Genomic DNA, 26,950 nt, shown 5'->3' with positions numbered 1-26,950 from the left:
GACCCTGGGGCTGTAGACCAAGGAAGGGCCACTTCTGCCAGTGGAGTGAGGCTGGCAGTGCCTTGCTTACTCTAGGACTAAGAGATTCCTGGAGCCCTGAGGCCCTCTGGAGAGATACTCTGCCTCACTCTATCATGGTGGTTCTGCCAGGGCAGGCCAGGCAGAAGGGCCAGGCAGAAGGGCCAGGTTGGCCTTAGAGGTGGGGCAAGGCCCAGCAGGGTCTCGCACCTGTCTCCTGGTCCAGCCGCACCTGCTCCCTCTCCCTGGCAAAGGCCTTGAGCCAGCGCTGCTTCTGCTCAGGCTTCCTGGCACATAGTAGGTGGCTGACCCCTGAGGCACTGCAGTGCAGCCGGAAGGCGTTCTTGATGCTCACGTGGAGGTCTCTGTCCTTCCCGTCCTCCAGGTCCACCACCTCCAGGCCATCCATGTCCAGTCGGCCCTTGTAGTATAACACGTCCCGGCGAAGCAGGTCCTGCCAGATGCTGCCCTGAGCCTTGGCTGCCCAACTGTTCACCTGCTTATGTCCCTGGTCTGCCCCCAGCCACCTCCCCAGCAGACATTAAGCACCTAAAGGCAGAGGGGGCCTGGTGTGACCTGTGACTGTGCTGAACCACCAGTGGAGGAGCCTTGCCCTTTCAGTGCCCAGCTACTACCCGGGCAGGGGGCAGCCCTGTCTTTGAGCGGTGCAGTCTGGTGGGAAGATGGGCATAGAAACTAAGGCAGTGGCCTATAGGGCACAGCACAGAGGAGTACAGTGAACAAGAACTTCATGGATGGGGGTGCTGGGCCGTGTTTTCAAAGAGATGTAGAAGCCAGCAGTGAAGAGGAGGCTGGAAGGAGGATACAGCAAAGGAGCTCAGGGTTTGCAAGGAGAAGCAAAGGTTTGCAGGAGGAGAATAAATATGTGACTTGAGGATCAGGCAGGGGCCACGTCAGGAAGGAGGACGTTCTTAATAGGACTGGGCCCTGACTGAACTGAGCCATCCCGTGGTCCCTAGGTCCACGCTGCAGAGCCGACTACCCCATCTCATCCTAGCCCTAAGGGCCTGACCATGCTCCAGGAATGGGAATGGCCAGTATAGGATCTGGCAGTTTCCTTTCCTCTGGGCAGTTGCTCCCAGCCCTCGGCTTCAGTCTCTCCACCTGCTCTACGGGGCCAGTCCAGCAGGGGAGAGTGACTCTGGTACCTTCTTACAGTAGATGAGCTGGTGGTCAAAGAGAAAAAACATTCTCTGCTGGCTCTTGGCTTGAGGCTGTGTAATGCGAGTCAGCTCCCCCGAGTAGATGAGTTCCGAGCTCCTGACCAAAAGATCTTCCCCCTGGGGATCCCCAAGGAGAGCCATGAGATGAGCACACTTAACCTTGGGCTCTGTTTCCTGCCTCTGTTGTGGGTGGGTGTCTTTCCACTGCAGCTTTCACTGGGCCAGGTCAAGGGTAGGCTTGGTGCTCTTGAAGCCCAAGAATAATTCTGGGTCCCAATGGTGGGGACTATGGAGCGAGAGGAAAAAGGTGGACAGATGTGACCTGAGCTGGCTATCCCTGCAAAACAGCCAGTGGCTTCATGTGGTTCTTGAGCACTGAAAATGTGGCTAATCCATGTTGAGATGTCAGTATAAAATACACAATGAGTCTGAAGACTTAATATGAAACAATGTAAAATATCTCAATGATATTTTATGTTGATTACAAGATGAAATGCTACTTTGGATATACTGAGTTAAACATTATTGAAATCAGTTTCATCTGTTTCTTTTTTAAGATGGCTACTAGAAAGTATAAAATTCTGTATGTGGCTCCCATCTTTTGATTAGATGGTACTGCCCTAGTGAAAAATTAGGCCTGGCTGGAATTCACCTGTGTAACTAATCTTTAGAGGTCTACAGGAGGTCCTTTTCTTAGCTAAATGTATTTAATATCTGAAATTCCATCACTGGGACCTCAAACTTTCTTAAGCCCTGTCCCTTCCCAGTTCTATGAGAGTGCAAATCCCAGCCAGTTGTTGGAAACCATCCAGTTTAGGTTTTTTTTTTGTGTGTGTGTGGTGTTGGGGATTTGAACCCAGGGCCTTATACTTGCAAGGCAAGCACTCTACCAACTGAGCTATATCCCCAGCCCAACCATCCAGTTTAGGATGACTGAATTTGTATGGGTCCTTAGCCAGGGCTGGGCCTCAGAACCACTGACTGCATTGCTCAGCCACTCCCCAGGAATTTGCATTCAGTAGGTTAAGAGTGGGGTCCAGAAATCTATTTCATAATGTTCTGTAGCTAATTTATATTGATTTTCAGATAATTTCTCTTCTGGGCAGCTGGTACAGTAGCACTGTGTGGATAGGGAGCTCTCAGGTGTAGAGCCTCAGAATGAGGCAGATTGGTTGGTGGTGGAGGGGCAAAGTCCCCTATGGCCCTGGGGAACAGGAATATTATTAGTTCAGGCCTTTGTGTTGCCTAAGAAGGCAAGGCCGGCAGACAGATGGGGAATATGCAAGTCATAAAAATGGAACCAGGGAGCTCTGATGAGTAGTGATCCATTTTTGGTCACACTTTTGGGCCTAAATTCAACTGTTGGGAGCCCCAGAAGTTAAATGAAACTCAGGGATGTACCCTGTATCCTGAAGAACAGACAGTTCAGAAAAACATGCTTCCTCTGTTAGGGCTTCTCCTGGGCTGGTGGTGGCTCTTGGGAGGGCTGCTGTATCTCACACAGGAAGGGGGCTACCAGGTGTTCAAGGTTGGCACTGGGCAACACCAAGGCCCTGTGTCCATGTAAGAGAACCTGCTTTTCCGCTATGAGTGCTCACTTCCAGGGGCCTGGCTCCCTGCTTCTGCTCCCTCCCAAACCTTTCAGGATAAGCACAGTTTTCAAGTAAAGACACCACAGTATTTTCTGGGCCCTGGGGCCCTCACCTCCCAGTCCTCTATGGAGCTCTGCCACTGAGCAATCTTGTCGATGTTTTCAAGTCTCCGTTTCCGTTCATTGATGAGCTGGGCCACATTCTTCATGGCATGCAGAGCAGCTTCGACATCCTTGAAGTCCCTGTGGCAGAACAGAGATGGAAGGGCACTGCGAGCTGGAGAGCAGAGAGATGCAGGAGTCTCCCATAGCTCCCTGGGTGGAGCTGCCGTCTCCTGGGGCTGTGCCCCTTGGCCACGGTCTGACTGGTCAAATGCACAATCCCTCTCCTCCTAATGCTAAGCACAGAGCAGAGCTTAATATCCTCTTGATATCCTCTTCCCCTGCTGCAGTGGCAGCTGTTTGAGGGCAGTCCCTGTTTTATTCAGTGCTGTTGCCCCAGTACCTACAGCAGAACCCAGCACTCAAGTGCTTATCAAACTGCTGCATGACCTCAGCTACCTCCCTGCCTCACGCCTCCTACCTGTGCTGAGGGTGGGTGTACTTGAGCAGCTCAGCCAGCTGCAGTGGGTACTTGCAGATCTTCTGCACTGGAGTCAGCAAGAAGCCATCCAGGGAGATGTCGATCATCTTTTGTAGCAGCCGGCAGGCCTCAAAAAAGTACACATATTTGCTGAGTTTGGTGAGCCGCGACAGCTCCACGCAGGCGTTGGGGTGGTTGTTGCAGTATTCCGAGTAGATCTGGAAGTCTGCTTGCTGTAGGGGCACAGCTAGAGATCAGAATGGCTGTATTCCTGCTCCCCCAGGCAATCAGCCACAGCCCCATGTCCCAGAGAGCCAAGATTTCTTTTAGGAGTCAGGTATCAGAGGGCACCAGGCCCTCTCCTCTTACTTAACTAGGGCACAAGCTATGTGGAATCACATCCAGGGATGGGAAAATCCTGAGAGGACTTTCGTGCTCCTGACTGCTGCCACCCAGCTTTCTCAGCAAAAAACCCTAAGCAGATACTTTGTAAGTTTTTTTTTTTTTTTTTTTTAATGAAATCAATGGTGCTAATAAGGAAAGGGCTATTGTTAAGGCCAAAAGGTGGATGGGGCAGGGGCTGGAAAGTGGAGAGACAGACATCCTTTGCTTAAGCCTGTGTGTTCACCCAGGGCTTTCTGGAGGAGGTTGCTGTGCTTTGAGGTGAGGCTGGAATCTTTCTGATCCAACTCAACAAATCTTGGGTAACTGTCTTCTAGAGTGGATATGGGCTGTAAATTCCACACAAATTCCAAATTGTCCACTATGTGAGGAACCACAGAACTTACCCCTTGGGCACTAAATAAGTGGCTAGGCACATCTCTGCCCCCCTATCTGGCCCAAGCAAATCTTTCCTGACTGATGCCTGAGACTCCCCTGGCAGTATTCAATGACAGTGATTCCCCCCACTGAAGCAGCAACCCTCCTAAGACTGTTGTAGAGTGAGGGGAGCAGGTGGAGGGGTGGGGCCTGGTACACAGATGTTTGGAAGCTTCTGGAAAGAACAGCAGTAGCAGGTTGCCTGGGATGGGGCCAGGAACCAAGTACAAAGGGAGGTGAAAATTAAAGGGCCAGGGTGTACAGGGAGAGGTGAAGTCCCTGACAGAGATAGGTGCTAGACAGGCAGGGCCTAAGGATCCAGGTGGAGAAGCCGGGGTTTGCTCACGTGCTCCAAGAAGCAGGCACCCAGCTCGCTTAGGTGTGGGCGCTCCCTGTTGAACTTCTGCTCCAGGGCCTTCACAAATGCCTTCTGGCAGCGGTAGATGTCCTCGATGTTCCCAAAGATGGTGCGCAGCTGCTCCTCACTGAACATGTCTGCACGCTTGCGGCACTGCCTGATGTAGCCCTTGGTGGGGTGGGGGTGGGGGTGGTCAGGGCTCTGTCCCCATCCTTCGCCCCTCCCTGCCTCATTCGCAAGCCAGGTCCCTGCTCACCTCACAGATGTCTCGCAAGTGCTTGATGTAGTCCCGCTCAGTGCTGAGGATCTCGTTGATGACATTTGTCCGCATCTGGTCTTTGCTGCTCTGTGCCTCTGTTCCACCATCCTCAGCCTTGCCATTGCCAGTCTGTGGGGCCTCGTCATCCGTGGGCTCGTCCTGGTTCACCCGTAGCTGCAGGTAACCCAAAGCCAGTCAGCACCCTGTGGTGGTTCTTGGAGTCAGTCCCTATACACTGCATAGTGGCAGTGGGGAACCAAGACTCAGAGGACTTTCGGTGGCCCTGAGCTAGCTCGGATACTCCTATACTGCATCACATGGTATAAGGCTGGGATGGGGACAACAGGCCTGATTGTAGCAGACTGGAGAGGGGAAGGGAGTCCACCTCCAGCACCTGGGACTCTAGAGCTAGGTTGGCTTGGGTTTTTTGTTTGTTTTGTTTTACACCAAGGGGTACTGGTATTATCCCAAGACCACTGGGGCAGCCTTGGCAGATCCTATGTTCCCCGTGACACCTTCCCACCCCAACTTTGTGCTCAGCACAGTGCTCGAAAACATGCTAAGGGTTTCTAAACCAGCACTTGCTTGTACTAGGCTGTGTAGGGGCTGTGACTACAGTGGATGGGTGGTGTGGTCTTACTGTTTCAGACCTGTAACTTAAGGAAGGGTTGGGGCTCAGAGTAGAGAGTATACCTGGGAGTCATGGGCAGAAGGAGCACCTGAATACGGGGTGTGCAGTCTCCCTTTCTGGCTGCCCTCAGCCTGGCCCTTTGGAAACCACACCTGGATTTTCCCCCCCGGAGACCAGAGGTCACCTTAGGTGGAATCTGGGTCCCCTCTCTGTGACCTCTTAGTGACTTTATGCCTGTTTCCTCAGGTTCCTGTCTCCTGGGCCTGGATGAATGTTAAGTGAGGTTATCCATGTAAAAGTTCTGTAGTGCTTCATAAAAGCCTGATGAACCAAGTTCTTAATGGTGGTGGAATTCTAACTTGCACATTCCCCTTGTGGGGTGTATACTGTTACCACACTGTTCTCTCTGGCCTGAAGGTTTGCCAGAAGGGGATTAGGAGCAGAGATAGAGGAGGTAGTGGCTCTGCAGGAGGAGGAGGACTGTGTCACACCTCTCTGACACCCACCCATCCAGCCCAAGGTCCCAGGTACCAGTAAACTGGAGAAGGGGGACCCCAGAGCTGTTTTGAGCTTGGATGATAATGATGGTTTTGGTAATGGGACCTAAACCAGGGGCACTCTACTGCTAAGCTACATCCCCAGCCCTTTTTAAAGTTTTATTTTGAGACAGAGTCTTGCTAAGTTTCCCAGGATTGTCTCAAATTTGTGATCCTCTTGCCTCAGCCTCTGAGTAGTTGAGATTATAAGCATAGGCTACCATGCCCAGTTTGGGCTTGGATTTCTGAGCAGAGCCAGGTAGTTCCTCTCGAGTCAGACAGAAGCATGGGCTGGAACCATACCCGCACAAAGCTGGCTGGAAACCACCCCTCGCCATCGGCAACTCGGCCCCACCACCACTCTCTGTTGGTAGCATCCATCACTTCGATGACGTCCCCAGCTTTGAAGCCCAGTTCCTGGTCGTCCATGGTGACATGGTCCCAGAGAGCTTCAGCACAGACCACACTGCCATCACTGATGAGCTGTGGAGAGAGTCATGGCAGGCGGGTCAGTTGGGCAAAGCTACCCTGCCTCACGGAGTTAGGGCCAGACTGAGGCCCTCCTGTCCTCTGTTCTCACCCTCAGCAGCCCTGGGAAAAAGAGATCTGACCTCCAAGCCAGCAGCTCTTGACTGCAGGGGTATGCCCTGAGCAGGTCCAGACTGCCAGGGCTCAGTGGCAGAGCAGAAGTGAACTGAGCACCAAATCTGACTGACCATCACGTTGCTCCCTCCTTGCTCAGCCACTCTCCTCACACCCTACTGAGCAGGTGCCTAAGCACTTGCCTCTCAGCTTCTAACCCACCTTCTTGTACACCACAACCCAGACACCCACATTAGCTGAGCAACACCCCTCCTCAGAGGCCTGGGCATCCACATTTTAATCATTCCAACCTTTCCCCTTTATTCCCTAGCTTTAGAAGTAGGTGTGTCTTGCAGCTGCTATCATAGATACCTCTGGTCGTTCTTACGTGCTTTGTCATGAAGTCGACCACTTTATATCTAGTAGACAATTCTCTATTGGTTATTCTCTGCTCAAATAACCTATGAGATATTTTTCTCCCAAGTGGTTGTGAACTGATACATCACAACCAGGCAGCCCTTGCCTGCAGAGTTGTTTCCCATTGGGTTGACACCTGCTTTTCTGTAATGTGGACCCTGTTTCTGCTCCATGAGTGATGAATGGCTCCAGGGGCATTAGGGCTGTTGAGGACGGGTGGGCAGGGGATTGCACATACCTCTCCCTGATAGGACTGATGGCCGGCACTGTCTAACACAGCCATGGGCCTAACTAAGCAATCAAGGAAGAATTGGAGCAACCCCAGATAGACCTCCCACACCGAGCACCCTGCTTAGCTGTTCTACATCCATTGTGAGCCCTCCCTTAGCTTGCCTGGGTGCTTCCAGGGGTGTGTGCGTGCTAATCCTCCGACAGACATGAGAACCAAGAGCAGGGTTACACCTTTTAGCTGGGACTGCATGTACATCTACCCCAGTTCCAGTCACTGTCTAAGAGGCATCTGTGCCTATGTGGGCAGGGTGAGTGATGGGCTGCCACCAGCGCAGAAGCTCACTCAGGCTGGGAGCTTCCCTCCAGGGGAGGGCCTGAGCAGGCAAGTTCAGGGAAGGCCCAAACACTGGTTCTTACTCTTTCTTGGTGGTGACACCTGCAAACCTGATGAAACCTCTCCTCAGAACAATCCACATGCCCATGTGCAAGTGTATCCTCACAGTGTGGTGGCCGTTCCCAAGGCCTATGTAGGGACCCCAGGCACAGAGCACTGGCTTATTCTGGGGAGTTGCAGGCTTTAGACTTTTACCCTCATCCCCATCTATAATGATGACCTGCAAGTGGGCCTGGCTGCTACACGATGGGATGAGACAGGAGGACTCAGTATGACCATATGAAAGCCAGCTGGTTGCATGTGTGGAGCCGGTATACCGCTGACTAGCAGACTTTCATGCAAGGTCTAGAAGGATATGGCTCAAGGGAAAGAAGGAAATGGACAACCCCAGTGGTATAGGTGAGCCAATAAGAATGCAGGTGAATGGACCTGATCTGGCAGGGTGTAACCCAGACCCTCAACACAACCCAGATTCCCACTGGTTCCTGTGCTAGGTGGTTCCTGCTGTGTCTTAACTGTGTGAGGTGTCTCCCTCTGTCCCTAGATCCCTTCAAATGAGCCCTGAGCAAAAGCTACTTGCCATGGTCAGATGCCCTTGTCTCCTTTCCTCTGTTCAGCAGTCCTTGCAGACAGGTGTGGATATTACATGGGCTATTTCCTTCAGAGCTCCTGGGGAAGCTATGGAAGGTGAGGGGAAGCTAAAGAGGCAGGGCTTCACAGTAGAACAGGGTTCTAGGCACCAATAGGGACACATCCCCATGCCTGTCCTTCCCAGGGGTGGGAGTAGGAGGTGTTGGCCACCTTTGTTGCTTCCTTGTCTCAGAACTGTGTACACAGGCACAAGAGACACCTGAAAGACACAGGGTTGTGAACAAGTTCTCAAACCTCCCCACGCCTCCTGTCAGTGGCCCAGTAAGTAACAATGTCCGCTCTACATGGGAAGATCCACAAACCAGAAGTACTCTAAGGAGTTATAGTACTGACATTAGCAATTTCTGCGATGTCACCAAGACACAATGTGATTCCAAGAGGTCAGAGACATGTTTCCTAAGATATCAGAGATGTGCTCCACCTGCAGGCAGAGGATGGTTTCTGGGCACAGGGCCCTTCTGGTGCTCCAACCTAGGTGCAGTTGTCCCTGAAGCTAAGACTCCAGCTTAGCAGTCCCCAGGGGTGAGGACTCCAGGCTGGGCCCCACCTGGCAGTGGAAAGGAGAGGCAGACTTTGAGGCACAGGGATGTTTGTGTGGAGGAGTAGGTTCAAGACTCAGACAAGCCAGGGGTGGGTCAGGATCCCTTCCTGTACCTCTGAGGTTCTGACTGGCCCTGGGGAGGGCAATACTGCCAGGCTCTGCTTCATATTGCCCCCTGATGACCACTACCACCCATCTCACCCTGCCATTCTCTTTCTCTTACTTGCAAGGTGGGGTGGTGGCTTTCCAATGTACAGTCCCAGAATGCCAGTCTGGACTCCCCTGCACTGGGATTCCTATTCAGTGACTACCTGGGAGAAGGGCAGCTGGGGCTCTGCCCCTAGGGAGACTGACTGGCACTACTTATTTTAAGGCCTAAAATGGGAACAGCAACTGCAGGTGACCTGCGCAGAGGTATCCAGGCATCTTTCACAAAGCTCTCAACACACACACACAAGTACATGCCCAGTTCTCACCCAGTGGTCACATGCTCACCGCTTCCTGACAACCACAGCCAGCCCTGCTACAGCTGTGTTCATAGTCTCAGTTATTCACAGAGGCGCGCCATTTTAGCTCCCCCACGCTGCACCACAGCACAGAGGACAGAGTGAAGGACCCCCCCCCCCCCCATGCATGTGTGCCACCTTGCCCATCGCCCACATGGTGACACTTCCAGGACCACCCAAAAGCAGGCCTTGTCAGTGAGCACATGGGGGGCGGAAAGCCTCCTCTCCCCAGATCCCGGTGCTGAGACTATGGGTGACAGCTGCTGGTGTGCAAACCCGGCGCCACTCACCACAGCGCGGTCCCCCACGGCACGGCAGGGCGCTGGGTCGGACCGCTCAGCTCAGCGGAAGGCCAGCAAGAATATCAGCACAACATTGATGAGGACGAGGAACACCAGCACAGCGGAAACCACCACGCGCTGGGCGCCCGGGGGCAGGTTGCAGCGTAGCAGGGCGCGTAGGGCGCTCCCGGGCGTCGCGGGGCCGCGCCGGGGCTGCGGGCCCCTGGCCATTGCGCCCGGCCTCCCCGCTCCGTGCGGGCTGGAGATCCCGCCGCGCAGGGCCGGAGCCGGCGGCCCGCAGCGCCCGGGGAGGGGGCGGAGCTGCCGGCGCTGGAGGGCCGGGGCTCCTCCCGCGCCGCGGGCGCGGTGCGTGGCGTTTCCTAGGCCCAGGAGTCAGGGCAACCGCACCAAGTGAGCTGGCGAGGATGGCTGGGTGGGAGGAGGGCCGAGGGAGACGTAGGATGGGAGACCGGTTAAGGAAGCTCTGAGGGGTCTCTGCGGCTCCAGCGAGCGTTGCGCTCCGGCCTTGGCGCCTCCTTGTGGTGGTGGGGGTCTCTCAACGCCCGCACAGCTGTCCTGGCACAGATGGCTCAGGGATGCGCTGGGATCTCACAGACACGGGCATGCAGGGGCCAAAACGCCTAGCACTGTCGCTTCGAGGAGGTTGCCCTCTGGTCCCCACTTTTCAGATGAGTAAATGCGGCTCTAAAAGATCCCATACTTTGCTTAATCATAAAATCACCCAGGTCTTGTAGAGCCAGGATCTGAACCCTGGCCGGGCTGATTCATGCTAAGGGCTTCTCTCCTCACGACCTCAACTCCCAGAGAAATATTGCTCCTTTGGGCAAATAATTGGCACCTTCAGCTATCCGTAAAAAAATGTTTTGTCCACTTCCTCCACCAGACAGACCCCACAACCTTAACTGAGGTTTAAAAAACTCACATGCCTGAGTCTTTCCTGTCCACAGCAGAGTTCAGTCAGGGCCAGTGTGTCTCTCCAGGATAAAACTGCAGTTGAGAGGGCTGAACACACAGGTCCAGAGTGGGCAGATTGCTGGGTGACAAGCTCAGTGCTCTGACTCTTGGGGCAGGAAAAGTCTCTCCCAAGAGCAAGGGGATGGAATACATGGAGAGGGTGCGTTTTCACATGTGGGTGACTGTTGTGTTCAGGTTTCTGTGTGTATTTGTGTCAGTACTACATGCATGCCAGTATAGGAGAGTGTGCCTGTGAATGTGACCATCCTTCTGAAGACCCCAGGGCAGGGTTGTATGTACACATGTGGTACTCTTGTGTGCCTGTGTGTATACATGTGTGGGCATCTGTGTGTATGTGGGTGGGGGTTACCTGTGCATATGTTTGTGTACACCTGTGGGTGCCTGCGTGTATGCAGGATCTGTCTGGAGAGGCTATCTGCCACCCTTACATCTGAAGGCGCAGACTAGCCCATCTGTCTGGTGTACTGCTCTTGCCCAGTTCTTGGGTGCCAAGTTGCTCCCCCAAGCTCTTAAGGACTTACGGGGAATCAGAGGGTATCAAAAGGCTCCCTGTCACCACGAAATCCCAACACTACTCTGAAACTGTGGGACATACCATCTAATGAGTTGTGGTTCAGAATCCTTGACCTGGGGATTTTTGTGCATTTATGGTTCCAGAGGGACCTGCCAGCCAGAAGGGAAGGTGAAGAGTCTGCATGTCCTTGGGCTCCTGGGCACAGCAGGGCTGGGAACCTGCAGGCCAGTGTGTCCCTGAGCTCTGCAGGGTCTGCAGCCCCCTACTGTGCCATGCCCAGGGAGGCTTGTTTTAGTCCTTTGGTCCAGGTCCAGATGTGGGCATGGAACCTGTATCCCATGCACAGCAGGGCAGCCTGGAAGCATGGAATATGGCAGAAGGATCTCTGCTCTGAGCCAGACTGATAGGACCCACCCCTCTGACTAGGAGTCCCTAGCCTGTTGGTCCTAAAGAGTTCAGTGTGTTATGGGACAACAGTGGCAAGAACTCTTTTGGTATGAATTTCCTTCCTTCCTTCCTTTTCCCCTCCCTCCCTGTCTTCCTTCCTTCCTTCCAACAAAAAGACTTGATGGCAGAAGAAAGTGTCCCACCCCCTTGCTGCTGCTAGACAGGGACCTAAGGTGGCAGGGCAGATGTTGAAGAGGAGGGGAGACAGGTATCTGAGGCAGGTAAGGACTTAGCCCTCAGTGCTGTGGTTTCACAATGACAGTAGAGGAAAGAATGCTTATTTTGGGGATGCTTGTCAGCAGGTGGCCTTGCAGCCTGGACTGACATAGCAGTGTTAGTCTCAAGGAACTTCAAGCTGCTCCTGCCCCATCTCAAGGAACACCTGAGCCAGGTGGTTGTGTGAGGGTAAACACAATGTATTTGGGGTATTGACTGGTATCAGACACCTCCCTGGGGCTAGAGTGTGTGACAGACAGGTCAGGCCTTGGGATTGTCACAGGAGCTTGGGAATGACAGAGATACTTTGAGACAGAGGTCCAACTGACTCCATGGCCCTGGATCCTGTAGCATCCCCCATGTGTTTCATGAAGTGCCATAAGAGCAAGGATGATGAGATACCTTCTATCCTTGAGTGATCCAATGTCCAAGTTGCTGGAACAATCCCACTACCCACTGCTGTGATGGCTTCATGATTGACAATGGGTGTTCCTTTTTATATTTTAAGTGCAGTTTGGATGAAACATGGCTCGCATGTCTACCTTCTAGTTTGGGCTTAATCTTCTCTCTGTGGGATGATTCAGAATCAGCCTATTGTTACCCACCCCTCCTACCATTCTGGAGTGAGGACATGTGAGCAGCTGTATGTGTAGGTGCACGGAGGTGACCCCAAAACTCTATGGCCCTTGGAGATATAGCCTAGAGGAATCTCCAACTGTCCACAGGCAATGAGATGGTCGGTCCAGACCTTCCCCCACAACTCCGGAAGCCATGTCTGCCTCTCCCCTGATCATAGCATGTACCAGCAGCACAAACATCATGGTGGAGGCCAGAGGTAGATGGCTTTGGAAAGGGAATGTCTTTCAGATGCATGCTGATAGGCACATCCTACATACATAGCCTCATCTTTTCAGAAAATGTCCTTTAGCTGAGGATGGCTACAGGCCTGGTAGTAGGGATGATGGGTCAGCTCAGCAGGGTGAGGCAGGAAGGGAAGAATGGACAGGCCCAGTGTCAAGCCATGAGCATCTGGAGAGGGCTGTAGTGGGGACAGTGCTGAAAAGAGACAGGAACACTTGTGGGCACTGAGGACAATCAGTTTCTACATTCATTAATTTATCTTGCAGGGTCTGGATAGTCATAAAGGGTCAGGTGCAAGTATGAGCAAAGAATACAGAAAGAAAACTCAGGGTCTTCTCATTGTCCTGAGGACACTCACAGAGGAAAATAAATGCCCACAAATAGCTCTGTTCCTAGATGGCTACCTCTTGGCAGGCAGGATTGTGTCTTCTGAACATCTGCCTCCTAGGCTGGAGACACTGTCTGGTACATGGTAAATACTCAGAATATACATATTACATACATGCCACATGCACAAATATGCATCACATCCACAACAGTCCTAAGATACCCAGAATATAGACTGCCTCTCTGGTCTCCCCTGTCTACTGTTCTCCAGGCCAAATGGCTTAGGTCCCCCTTTCTTAGGAAATTAAGAAGTGCTTTCCTCTTCTAAGGCCAATGTGAATAAGAAACTGTCACAATTTTGAACAAGACACCCATGTATTCTTAAAAAAATTTTAGAGCAAATCAAATAGAGCAAACCAAATATTACTGAGTCTGGACTCTTCTTTGACATCAAGTTGCCTCAATAATTTCCAGGTATGAAACTCATTAACCCCAAGCCAAGCTTTGTATGGAGCTCACAGGGTCAGCAGTTCAAGTGCCTAAGAGGTAGGAAGTGGTTAACTTAGAAGTACCTTAGGCCGGTTCCCTGGCCTCTTATTAGATGATCACTCTTTATATCTTTTCAAAGAGTTTCTAATGCCTCCAGATGATTGTGGCAAACACTACCTTTCCTGAGTCCTCAAAAACAGCTAGGCCCACTGAAGTCCCCTATATTTTTGCAGTGAGCACAAGCACTACATCCACACCATGATTAGATAGGGCTGATTGGCTGCAGGTCCTCCTGTGGGCCCAGGGAGGTGGCCTCCACAGTCTTCTGCCTTCCTCTGGTTTCTTTCAGGGCCCTATTTCTTGGACCTTCTGCATCAGGATCTTGAAGCACTGGTGTTCTCATGTGTGTGGGCACTTTGGTGGATACCACCTGAGTCAGGAACTAGCTCTACCCTGCACAACCTGCTGTGTCAGCCAAGAGGGGCCCCTCAGCCCAACTGTTGTCTCCTCTGGGTTGTGACCTTCCTTCCTCTCCAGGAAATGGCAAGAGTCCAGGAAGGACAGTACCCTAGAAAGTACTGAGTGTTCTAAACATAAGGTATACCCAGGAACCTCTAATACTAAGAAAGACCTGGAGCCAAACAGGAAACAAATTCTCTAAGCAATGCAAACAGCCACTTGTAAAATTAATATCTACATTGTTTGCATTTCCCTCCTTGAGGTGCCTCTCTGCCAAAGCCTATATGTCGATTTAGAGCAGTCTCAGCTCTTGGTCTCTTGGTCAAAGTGTCTTAGAATAAATGATTTGTCAAGGACTGGAGGGCCCAAAAAAGCACCTCCTCACCAGTAAGAAGATGTGACAGTCCAAAATTTCACCACCAGGTATCAGGCACAGACATGGGAATTCTACCAGTATAGCGTTGAAGGCCAATCAAATAACTGCACTTCTTGGGGTCACTGAGAACTTTTGGTTACTCTTTCTTCTTCCCATCCTGTCACTGGAGACCTGTACTTAGGCCCTGCCATGAGCCAGGTTAAGTTCATTAGGTTCCAGTTAATCCTCATGCAGCTCCATGATCATCCTGTTTTACAGCTAAGAGAAGTGATGCTCAGATGGTTATATGCTCAGTGCTCTGCACACCCACATGTGACAGGCACCAACTCTGGGGCTTCCCTTCCTAAGGATGAGTCCAGTTCTGAGGCAGGCAGCTTGCATTTTTAAGACAAAGCATAACCATTATCTGTGAATTCTTCTTGCAATGTGATTTCAGAACAGCTTCCATTCAAAATAGCTCATAAGCGGTAAAAAGGTTGGAGGCTGGAGGTATAGCTCAGTGGTAGAGCACATATTAGCATGCCTAAGGCTCTGGCTTCAATCCCTAGCAGCAAGAAAAAAATAAGAAAGAGAGGTTTTATTTGCATGTTTATGTTCTATCCTTCATGGATATTGCAAAAAGTCATATTTAATGACTATTTTAAATCATTTTCCTGAGGGTCTGGGGATGCGGCTCAGTGATAGAGCACTTGTCTCACACACTTAGGGCCCTGGGTTCCATCCCCAGTACCACCAAAAAAAAAAAAAAAAAAAAAAAAAAAAAAAAAAAAAAAAAAATCATTATCTACATTATCTAGAGCCAGGCCTCTAAGAAGAGTTCATCACCACCTGTTATTCAGTCATGGGGACACTGGGGTCACTGCACTCTGCACTGATTTCAGAGAAGCCCACCAGCCAGTTCATTCAGGAAATGCAAAAGACCAATTGTAAATGGATCCCTTTCTGGGGAAAAATTGAAGTACTGCAAGATTCTGGTTCTAATGAAGCAGAAACATAACAGAATCTCACGACCAGGGGAACATGGTGTTGCTATGGGCAAGTGCTTGTGCTGAAAATTTGGTTAACTGCCATTATGTTCCACCACCCACTCCACTTTTAAATATAAGAGGGCAAGAAAACAGGACCACATGGGAGAGAAAGAGGAGAATCGAAGCTTCAAAGTTTCTCTTTGCTAAGAAAGGATGGTTAAAGGATGCAGTGGTGCAGCGGATAGGATGAATGATTTCTAGTGTTCTATAGCACAGCAAGATAATGCTGTTTAACAATTAAGAATAGTTCAAAATAGCTAGTAGAGAGGATTTTTATTGCTACCAACACAAAGAAATGATAAATGTTTGAGGTGATGGATATGACAATTTCCCTGATCTGATCATTATACATTGTATACATTTATTGAAATGTCATACTGTGCCCTATAAATATATACCAGTATTATATGCACCAAATAAAAATCAAAAATATTTTTAAGTGTCTCCTTTTTGCAGAATGCAAAAAGAGAACTAGGGATGGGAACCAGTTCTACTCAGATGAGGTTTCTCACTAATTTTTCTGCTCATGAGGAATAGTAAAAAACTAACTGGCACACAGTTGTCATAGCAACAGCAATACTTTGAGCTCTTGGTGTCAAAAGGAGAGAAATCAGTTTTCTGTGGCCTTGTCCCCAGTCTTCCCATGGCTTGTGGCTTGTAGGAGGGTGGGGGCTGGAGTGACTGGGGAACCCTGACCTCTTCTTCCAGGCAGTGCTTCACCCACCCAGGCCATGTTTGCACAGGGCTGTCTCCTCCTGGGAGAGCAGTGTCAGGAGGACCAGACACGGACATGTGCCTGCTTTTTTGATTCTCTGTGGGTCCCAGGAGGGAACAGAGGAGTCCTATGTTTGGGCACACTGCTCTGAACACCTCACCCTAGAGTGAGAGCCACAGGCTGAAACATGCTGTGTGCACTCCAGGGCCACATCCTATTTCTGAATAGGACCGTGCTTATCTGGCCTGTGGGACTCTGCTGAATTGCCCTGGCAGCCAGGCCCATATGTGCCGGGCTATGGGTCCAACCCTATCCCTCCCTCCACCCACACAGTCTTGACCCTACCTCATTGATGGCCAGCTGCTCACCGCCCCCTCCAGGGTGGCTGTAGTGGTGGCCAGAGCTGTGCAGGTCCTCATACAGGTCCTCTTCACTCCCCGCCTCCTCAGCACGGACAGTCGTGTCCAGAGCTCCATCTGGCATGGCTGGAAGCAGAGACAGCAGCTGGCAAAAGGGGGTGGGCTTTAAGAGCAGAAGGTGGACATGCAGAAAAGGAGCCAGATGATTTAGGACAAATGCTCTTTTGTGAGAGTAAGGACAAGGTTCAGAAACTAATTTTACAAACCATCCTTGCTGCAAAATTGTGGCCTCGTTGAAGGCACACACTGGCTGACTCACACACCACTGCCAGTCACCTGCCACTCAGCCCACAGCAACCTGGTAGACAGGGAGATGGGATTCCCCATGGTGCAACACTCAAGAGCTCCTCCTGCTGAACTCAGTTAAAAACCATTTAGCAGTATGTCACCTATAGAAGGTTTTTAAGAAAAATGTTAAAATTTTGTTATGTTACACAGTTGACCCTCTGTGTGTGGGATCTTCATCTGAGGATTCAACCAACCTTGTATTGAAAATATTTTTTTTAAAAAATCATGTCTATATGTCCATACTGACCACATCCAGACTTTTTTGTCATTTTCCCTGAACAATACAGTATAGCAACTATTAACATAATATTTACATTGTATTAGGTATTATAAGTAGTGGTAATCTAGAAGTAATTACGTGGGAGTGCTAGGAGTGTAGCTCCAGCTCACCATGCACCAGGTCCTGGGATCAGTCCTCATCACCAAAAACAAACAAACAAGAAGTATACAGCAGCCTATGTGTAAGTTTTATGCAAATACTGCACCATTCATAAAAAGGACTTGAGCATCAGTGGATTTTGGTATCCACAGGGGGTCCTGGAACAGTTCCCTGTGGACACAGAGGAACAGCTATATTTGTGTCTATACAAAGAAGATATATAGCATATACCTGCAAATATAGTTTGAAATTTAAAAGGGTGCATCTACTGATATGCTTAACACTGTAATCTTAGAATCTGCCTCTTGTTTGCATCACTCCAATCCCATTCCCCTATCTCCTTTAGAGATATCCAATAGTTTGAACTTTTTTTTTTTTACAAAACAAAACATTCCCATTATGGGTGCACACCTGTAATCTCAGGGAGTGGGAGGAGGAGGAACTCAAATTCAAGGTCAACCTCTACAACTTGGAGAGACCTCATATCAAAATTAAAAAAAAACAATCACTCCTAGGCCTATCTTTGTTTTAGCATGTTTTTGTTGAGTTTTTCCTGGTTTTGACTTTATATAAATGGAACTGACCAGCAGCGATTCCCTGACTGGCTCTTTTTACTCCACTGCCTGCGTAGCTGTGATGGGTTCACATTTACTGACGCACAGGCTTGTGTTTTATGAATATTTCATGTACTGTGTATGCACTGTACTGCTGGGGAAGGGTGTGTTGTTTACTGTGTCATTGCTGATGTGTATGATGCTGCTATACACACATTTACACACCTCCTGGTCACATGACCAGGACTTTTTGTAGGACAATGTTTCTCAACCTCTCCTTATTGCTTTTAACACAGTTTTCTTACTCCTGTCCTGCTTCCCATCAAATATCAACACCATAGATCTACTGTGTATTGCTCATGGAATGTGACTCTTTCAAGGACCACAAACCATTGTAAACAGCCCTTTCTGCTCACTTTGAGAGAAATCAGCCCCCTGGTGTGAATTAATGCTCTAAGGTAAAGATACCTAGGTGTGGCTTCTCTGGGTCCTGGGTAACTTAAACAATTTCCAAAGCTATTGTAACAACTTAGACTCTTAGCAGTGGAATATTAATGTTCCCATTGTTCTACATCCTGGCCAATTCTTGGGATGTGCAATATCAACAGCTCTTGAGAGACAAATGGGTATGAAATGATATCTTACTATGGTTTTAATTTACAGTTCTGATTACTAGTGAGTTGAGCATTTTATCTATTCATGTCATTTGTTTCCTTTAATGCTTAACTATCTATGAATTTTAATCATTTCCATTGAGATGCCTATCTTTAATATATTTCTGATATATATATTCCTCCCAGTTTGGATATCTGTCACCCATCTGTGTCACAAGCATCTTCTCCTGGTTTGTGGCTTATCCTTTTTTTTTGTTTTTTTAATCAGTACTGGGAATTGAACCAGGGGTGCTTTACCATTGAGCTACATCCCCAGCCCTTTTTATTTTGAAACAGGGTCTTGCTACGTTGCTGAGGCTGGTCTTGAACTTGTGATCCTCCTACCTCAACCTCCTGAGTTGCTGGAAGTACAGGCATTCAATACTGTGCCCAGCTGGCTTGCCTCATCATTCTTCCCCGCCCCCCCCCCTTTTTTTTAACTTTTGAATAACTGAAATGCTTAAATTTTGATATAGATAAACTTGTCAGTTGTGTCCTATATAATTTGTATTTTTTTGTGTTTAGGAAATTCTTCCCTATCTCAAAGTCATACAGATATTCCCTTTGTTATATTTTCATATTTTATAGATTTTTTTTACATGTAAGTTTTAAGTCTACCTACAAATGATTTCTATGTATGGTGTGAAGTAGGAATCCAATTTCATTTTTTTTTCCATAAGAATAATCAATAGTCTCTGCACCATTTATTGAACAGGTGGACCTTTCCAATGAATCTATTTCTCTTCTTATTCTAAGTCAAGTTTCATATGGATGAGTTTATGTCTGGGCTCTATTCTTGTGGGAGGCAGAATAATGCTCTCTACAACATGAAAAATATCCTCAGAGCCTATGACTATGTCATGTTACGTGACAACAAGGAATTAAGGTTTCAGATGGAATTAAGACACTAATCAGCTGACCTTGAAATAGGGAGATTATCCTGGATTATTTACATGGGCTCAACAAAGGTGACAGTATTAACTTTCAAGACTCTCTTCAGACATTTGCTCCCTTGTGCAAGCCTCATCTGATCCCTTCCTCCAAGAACTAATTGGGTCTAACTTGATTTTTTCTGCATTGTGTTTGCCTTTCTCCCCAGCTAGACTATGAACTACTTGAAGCAATAGCCATGCCCTTTTCATTGATGTTGATATTCAGTCAATGTTAGATAAATAAATAAGCAAATGGATGGAAGAATGGTGGCTAGGTAGAGACTAAATGTATGAATTAAAAAATGGAGAGATGAGGTTGGGCGTGGTGGTGCTTGCCTGTAATTCCAGCGACTGGGAAGGCTGAGGCAGGAAGAGAGCAAGTTAGAGGCAAAACTGGGCAATTTAATGAGGCCCTAAGCAACTTATGGAGACCCAAAGTAAAAAATGAAAACTACTGTGGATGTAGCTCAGTGGTAAAGCATCCCTATCTCAAAATAAAATAAAAGGGGAATGTAGCTCAATGGTAGAGTGCTCCTGAGCTAAATCCCCAGTACCCTTAAAAAAAAAAAAAATGAAAGATGGATACATGGATGCAAGAACAAATGAAAAGCTAGAGGAGAAATAGGCTGGCAGAGTTAATGCCAAGAACACCAAAGCTTCATGCATGTAGCTGCATATGGGCAGAAGCAACGGGCATGGTGAGAGGAAACCTGGGAAGCCCTCTTTGTCTAGCATGGCAACTATGGCTGAGCTCAGCTTGCAAGTAGAAGTCAAGGACCCTGCTTCTGACCTTGTACATCAAAAGGACCAAGTCAACCCCATAATTTTTATTTCACTTATGTTTTAAGGTTGTTTTATTACGGAATGCTTCAATTGTATACAAAGGGAGAAAAAAACAGTACAAGGAATCTTGTATACCCAGTGTCCAGCTTCAACAATTCTCAACATGCAGCCAATTTTGTTTCGTCATTTAATTGTCCTCCCCACTAGATGATTTTTAAAGCATGCCAAGACATGCCATGATTCCATCTGTAACTACTACAGTATATGTTTCTAAGAGATAAATATTATATCTCTGTCTTTAAAAAAAACATAATCTCAGACACATCTATAACAAACTGCAATCTATCACAGATGGTCCAAGTGCCATATCATCTCTTCTAGGGTATTTAAAAACTTTACTTGAAATAATTGTTGGGTTACAAGGTACTACAACTGGTACAGAGAGATTCTCTTTATCCTTCACCCAGTTTCCCCCAAGGATATTGCATTTAAGTCTAGTAAAGTATCACAGTTAGGAAAATGACACTGGGGAAATGTGTGTGTAAAGTCCTATATCATTTTATCACCTGTCTGGATGTGTGTACCCACCAGAGCAACCTGTATGTAAGCTTTCAAGGGTGGCCTTTATCACTCAGTCACCACACGTGAGATCCTTTCAAGTTATATTATAGTTTGACTTATTGCTGAGTAGTATTTCATGATATGTAAGTATCACTAAGTTTAACCATTCACCTGTTTAAGGATATATGGGTCATTTCCAATTATCGTATATTATGAATATAGCTACATGCATATTCATGAGCAGGATTTTGAGTGGCATAAGTTTTCATTTCTCTGTGATAAATGCCCAGGAGTGAATTGCTGGGTCATATGGTAGTGAATACTTAGCTTTTAAGAAACCACCAAATCATTTTCCAGAGTGGCTGTACCATTTTACATTCTAACCAGTAACATAAGAGACAGTTTCTCTGAACCTGTACCAGGATTTGGTATGGTCACTGTTTTATATAGTAGATATTCTGATGGATATGTGGAGATATCAGATCATGGTTTCAGTTTTCACCTCCTAAAAAGCTGGTGATGTTGTATATCTTTTCATGTGTTTATTTATCATATCTACTCTTTGGTGAAGTATCTCTTCATGTCTTTTTCCTGTTTTCTAACTAGATCTTTTTTGTTATTTTATGAATACATCAAGATCTGAGAGTTTTTCATATATTTCAGATATGAATTCTTTGTCAGATATGTGATTTACTAATATTTTCTCTTGATCTATAGACTATTTATTCATCTCCTTAATAAGGGCTTTTGTAGAGCAAGCAAAAGTTTTAAATTTTTATGAAGCTCAGTTTTTCATTATGAGTCATATTTTTGGTGTCATGTCTAACACATCTTCATCATATCCTATTTTCTAATTATATTTGCTTCTAAAGGTTGTGTGTGTGTGTGTGTGTGTGTGTGTCTGTGTGTAAATTCCTTTCAATGATGGAGATTGAACCCAGTGCCATAAGTAAGCATTCTACCACTAAGATATACCCACAAGCCCTAAAAGCTTTACAGCTTTACCTTTTGCACTAAATCTATGATTTATTTTGAGGTGTAGGTAAAGTTTCATTTTCATTGCTTATAATAGTCTAATTCCAGCTTCACTTGTGTAATGACCATCTTTTTTCCACTTAAAGGCTTTTGTACACTTGTAGAAAATCAGTTGGCAAAGTGAGGCACTGCTGCCAATTGACAGGAAATTGAAATGCTTTTAAGAGAGTAATATAAACTGTTGTATACCAACAAATGAGATAAACTAGGTGAAACAGAAGATTTCTAGAAACACATGATATACCAAAACTGACCCAAGAAGATATAGAAAATCCGAATAGGCCCATAGTCAGTAAGGAGATTGCATGAGTAATCAAAACCTCCAAACAAAGCAAAGTCCAGGACCAGATAGTTACTACCATCTGATAGTGAATCCTACCAAAGAGTAATCAATACCAATTCTTCTCAAATTCCTCAAAAATGTGAAGAGGAAGGAATACTTTTTAACTCATTACAGAAGAACAACATTACTCTGCAAACAAAATCAGACAAAGAAACTACAAGAAAAAAACAAAACTTATGGACTAAGAAGTAGCCCTTATGAGTATAGATGCAAACATCCTCAAAAACACTAGTAAATCGAATTCAACAGCATATTAAAAGGATTATGTATTATGACCAAGTTGGAATTATTTCTGGAAGGCAAGGGTGTTTCGACATATCAAAATGAACCATTATAATATACCACATTAATATACTGGAGGCAAGAAATACATGATCATCTCAACTAATACAGGAAAAAAACTGACAAGATGCAACATCTTTTCATTATATAAAGACCCAATAAATTAGTAATATAAGGGACAGTCCTTCATGTGATAAAGGGCATATATGAAAAATTCACAAACATCATGCTAAATGGTGAAAGACTGAAATAATTTTTTCCCTGGCATCAGGAACAAGACAAAGATGCCCACTTTCTCCGCTTCTATTCAATATAGAAGTGGAAGTAATAGTGAGAATAAATAGGCAAGAAGAAACAAAAGGCATCATGTTGAAAAGAAAGTTATCTGTGCCTGCAGGTGACATGATACTTTTTATGGAAAACTCTAAAGAGTCCACAAGAAATTGCTATATCTGACAAATAAATTCAGCAAAAGTGCAGAATATAAATTAACATGAAAAACCAAGTTTTATTTTTGTATATCTGTAGTGAACAACATGAAACAAATTTTAAAAATTCCATTGCACTAGCAAATACTTAGGAATAAATTTACCCAAGGAGGCAAAATATTTGTACACTGAAAACTACAAAACATTATTGGAAGAAATGAAAGAAAACTTAAATAAATGGAAAGACATACCATGTTTATAAATAATGTATTTAATATTTTAAAGATGACAATACTATCAGATTGAGTGCATTCCCATCAAAATCCCAAGTGTTTTAATACAAATAGAAAAGCTAATCCTAAAATTCATATGGAATTTCAAGTGACACCGAATACCCAAAATTATCTTGAAAAAGAAGAACAAAATTGGAGGACCCATATTTTCTGATTTCAAATCCTACTACAAACCACCATAATCAAAATGGTATGTACTGGCATAAGGACAGACATACAGTCCAATGAAAAAGAACAGAGAAACTAGAAATAAACTCTCCCTGTACGTCAATTGATTTTGACGAAGGTGCCATGACATTCAGTGAAGGAAAAGTGTCTTTTTCACAAATGGTGTTGGGAAACTGGATATCCAAATTAAAAAGGAATGAACTTGGACTTCGATGCATGTAAAAATCAATTCAAAATGGACAAAAACCTAAACATAACAGCTAAAACTTCAAAACCCTCAGAAGAAAACCTAGTGGAAAAGCTTTATACATTGTATTTGAAAATGATTTCTTGGACATGACACCACAAGCCCAGGCAACAATAGAAAAAAATCAGTAAATGATACTACATTAAAATTTAAAACTTTTGTGCATCAAGAGAGGAAAACATAACTCACTGAATGAGAGAAAATACTTGCAAATGATGCATCCAATAAAATATTAATATCCAGAATATATAAAGAACTTACATAACTAAAAAAAAAAAAAGGATATAACCCCCAAACCCTCAAAAAAAACTCAATTAAAAAATGAGCAAGCCAGGTACAGTGGTGCATCCCTGTAATCATAGCCACTCAGGATACTGAGCCAGGAGGATCACAAGTTTGAGATCAGATCAGCTTTGGCAACTTAATGAGACCCTGTCTCAAAATTTAAAAAAAGGGGTTTAAGGATGTAGCACAGTACTAGAGAGCCCCTAGATTTAATCCCCAGTACAGAGTAAATAAATAAACAAAAAAGAGCAAACCATCCTGATTCTATCATTACATGTTGTACATATGCATCAAATTATTATTCTCTACAATATATCATACCATATAATTAAAAATTAAAAACAAAAATGAGCAATCAAGTTGAACAGATATTCTTCTAAAAAAGTTATATGAATGGTCACATAAATATGAATAGCATGTGAAAGAATGCTCAACATTGCTAATCATCAGGGAAGTGCAAATTCAAACCACAAGGAGATGCCACTTCTCATCTTCAGGATGGTTGTCATAGCAACAACAAAAGATGGGAAATAACAAATGTTGAGGAGGATGTGAGAAACTGGAACCCTTATGCACTGCTGATAGGAATATAAAATGGTATAGTTGCTGTGGAAGAGTTTGGCAGTTTCTCAAAAAACACAACATAAAATTACCATATGATTCAGGACATCCACTCCTAGGTATACATGTTAGGTCAGATTTTTGTCGCTGTGACTGAAATATCTGACGAGAATAACTAGGAGGAAAAGTTTGTTTGGGATTATGATTTCAGAGGTCTCAGTTCAGGGTTAGCTGACTCCATTGCTCTGGGCCTGAGGGGAGCCAGAAGATGGTGGAAGGGCATGGGTGGGCAGGGGGAGAGGGAGAGGGAGAGGGGGAGGGAGAGGGGGAGGGAGAGGGAGAGGGAGAGGGAGAGGGAGAGGGAGAGGGAAAGAGGGAAAGAGAGAGGGAAAGAGAGAGAGAGAGGGAGAGAGAGAGAGAGAGAGAGAGAGAGAGAGAGAGAGAGAGAGAGAGAGAGAGAGAGAGAGAGAGAGAGAGAGAGAGAGAGAGAGAGAGAGAGTGTGAGAGCACAGGAGGAACCAGGGACACCTTCAGCCACACCCCACCTGCCTATGGTTACTAAGTAGTTCTTTCAAATTATTAATCCATCAAGTAGATTAATCCATTAATCCATTACAGCTCTCATAATCTAATAATTTCAGTTTTGACCTTCCTGCACTGCCTCACATGTGTCTTTTGGATATGAGGAAGGACACCTCATATCCAAATCATAATATTATATATCTCCAAAAACTGACATCGGGGACTCAAACAGATATCTGTATAACAATAGTTATAGCAGCTTTATTCACAATAGCCAAAAGGTGGAAACAATTCTAGTGTCCATTAATAGTTGAATGGATAAGGAAGATCTGATATGTACATACAATGGAATATTATACCACCATAAACATGAATGGCATTCTGGTACAAACTGCAACAGGAATGAACCTTGAAAATATTATACTAAGTAAAATAATCCAGATACAAAAGGACACATATTGTCTGATTCTGCTTATATGAGGTTATCTAGAATAGGCAAATTCTTAACAAGAGAAAATTAGAGATGACCAGGGGGTGTGGGGTAGGAGTGCAGGATATGGTTACCTAACTGTCCTCCAACCCTGCCCTAAATGATCCCACCACCAAAACTCCAATGTCCTGGCTCTGCCCTCTGCCCACCGAAAGTAACTAACTCCTCCCATGGCCTGGCTCTGCTAGGCTGCGTATAAAACCCAGACGCTCGTGGTGGCTCGCCACCATTTTGCCCCTGAAGATGTGCCCCTCTGGTGCTGAATAAAACATCACTGGTCCATGAGGGTTGCCTCCATTTTTTTCTTTTTCTTTTTGTATTGTTTTCCATGTGTTTTCAGGGAAGCACATGGTGCTATTTCTGGATTTTCTATTCTGTTCCATTGATCTATGTGTTTATCCTTTATTCCAGTCTTGTTTTCTGGGAGCATATAGTAATGATTGATATTTGGTAGTGATTCCTTCTACTTCATTTCTCTTTTTCAGAATTGTTTTAGCTATTCTTTTAAAAAATTTTTTTAGTTGTAGATGGACACAATACCTTTATTTTATTTACTTAATTAATTTTATTTATTTATGTGGTGCTGAGGATCTAACCCAGTGCCTCACAGGTGCTAGGTAAGTGCTCTATCACTGAGCCACAACCCCAGCCCCTATTTTAGCTATTCTTGTTTTTTTTTTTTTTCTTTCCATATAAATTTTAGAATAATTTTGTGTATAGTAACAAAATATCTTGCTGGGATTTCAACAGAAATTAAACCTGTATATTAATTTGGAGAGCTTTATCCTGTTGAATTCTCCAATTCATGAACATAGAATATCTCTCCATATTTAGATCCTATTTGATTTTTAAAAATATTCCACTATTTTAATGCAATCCCAGACATCACATAATTTAATTTGTAAATATTAAAAGATAAGGGACCCCCTACTTTCTCCTAGGTTTAATTTTTTTAACCTATTTCTTATTGGCACATTATAATTATATAGAAAAGTGGGATTCATTATGCCATATCTGTACATGCACATAATATCTGGGCTATTTAAAAAGCAATGGCCTCTCTGGGGAAATAAAACTGATTTCTTTTTCTCACTACTTTTCTTGTTTTTTTACCTAGCCATTCTCAGGAGGTGGGGGGGGGGTCTCAGCAACTTACAAAATGATTGCTTATCTAAGCAAACCTGCAGTCTGGGAGAAAATAAAAGCAAATTTCAACACGAATCTCCCTGTACTTTTCTCATCATCTTATATCCAGCCTCCAGCACAGGGTGTGGAATTCAGGGGGTGTTTCCTGAGAGTCTCACGACTGCGTAAGTGCAGGGAAGAGGAGGCATACATGAAGTGGAGGTGGGAGTGGGGGAAGAAGCCCAGAACTGAAGCTAGGAAACCCTGGCTTTTTGCTGTTCAGCAGCAGGTCATCACCTTTCTGCCAAGACTCCTCAAACTCCTGTCATACAAATGCACTTCTTCGGAGGTTCACACACAGCTAACTTACTTGAAAGCATTAAAAAGAGTGACCATGGGCTTCACAGGACTTGCAGGTCAATAAATGAATGAATACACCATGGTCTGGTGAGTGCAAAAGTCAGTCTTGATATTGGATTTTTAATTCTTTTGTAGGAAGACAAGTTGGCTATCTCTGATCCATTCTGAAATTCTAACAATGTTCAGACAGCAGCTCAGATATGAATTCTGGATTCTAGAAAAAAGAAATCAG

General features: G+C 45.8%; 2 protein-coding genes across 4 annotated transcripts in view; both read right to left on the bottom strand.

Moving 5' to 3' along the window:
• Positions 1–26,950, bottom strand: part of LOC306655815 (rho guanine nucleotide exchange factor 4) — a 126,417-nt gene that overhangs the window by 6,229 nt on the left and 93,238 nt on the right. For 2 of the 3 annotated variants that reach the window (XM_079130455.1, XM_079130456.1), the window contains 8 exons: positions 16,356–16,495; positions 6,283–6,462; positions 4,810–4,986; positions 4,542–4,721; positions 3,377–3,609; positions 2,907–3,036; positions 1,188–1,319; positions 229–472 (listed from right to left, as the gene is read on the bottom strand). In XM_079130455.1, the coding sequence (XP_078986581.1) occupies positions 229–472; positions 1,188–1,319; positions 2,907–3,036; positions 3,377–3,609; positions 4,542–4,721; positions 4,810–4,986; positions 6,283–6,462; positions 16,356–16,495 (1,416 nt within the window). Of the gene's footprint in view, positions 1–228; positions 473–1,187; positions 1,320–2,906; positions 3,037–3,376; positions 3,610–4,541; positions 4,722–4,809; positions 4,987–6,282; positions 6,463–16,355; positions 16,533–26,950 lie in introns of all 3 variants that reach the window. The other variant, XM_079130457.1, reaches the window with a different exon arrangement.
• SMIM39 (small integral membrane protein 39) lies at positions 9,643–9,927 on the bottom strand (the record flags this gene model as incomplete). The annotated part of the gene is made up of 1 exon (XM_079130544.1): positions 9,643–9,927. The coding sequence occupies exon 1, from the start codon at positions 9,811–9,813 to the stop codon at positions 9,643–9,645; it is 171 nt and encodes a 56-aa protein (XP_078986670.1). The 5' UTR covers positions 9,814–9,927.

The sequence above is a fragment of the Sciurus vulgaris genome (genome assembly GCF_902686455.1).
Source record: "Sciurus vulgaris genome assembly, chromosome: 3".
NCBI lineage: Eukaryota > Metazoa > Chordata > Mammalia > Rodentia > Sciuridae > Sciurus > Sciurus vulgaris.
The sequence above is the reverse complement of the archived record's forward strand: the minus strand, read 5'-3'. Positions and strand labels throughout refer to the sequence as shown.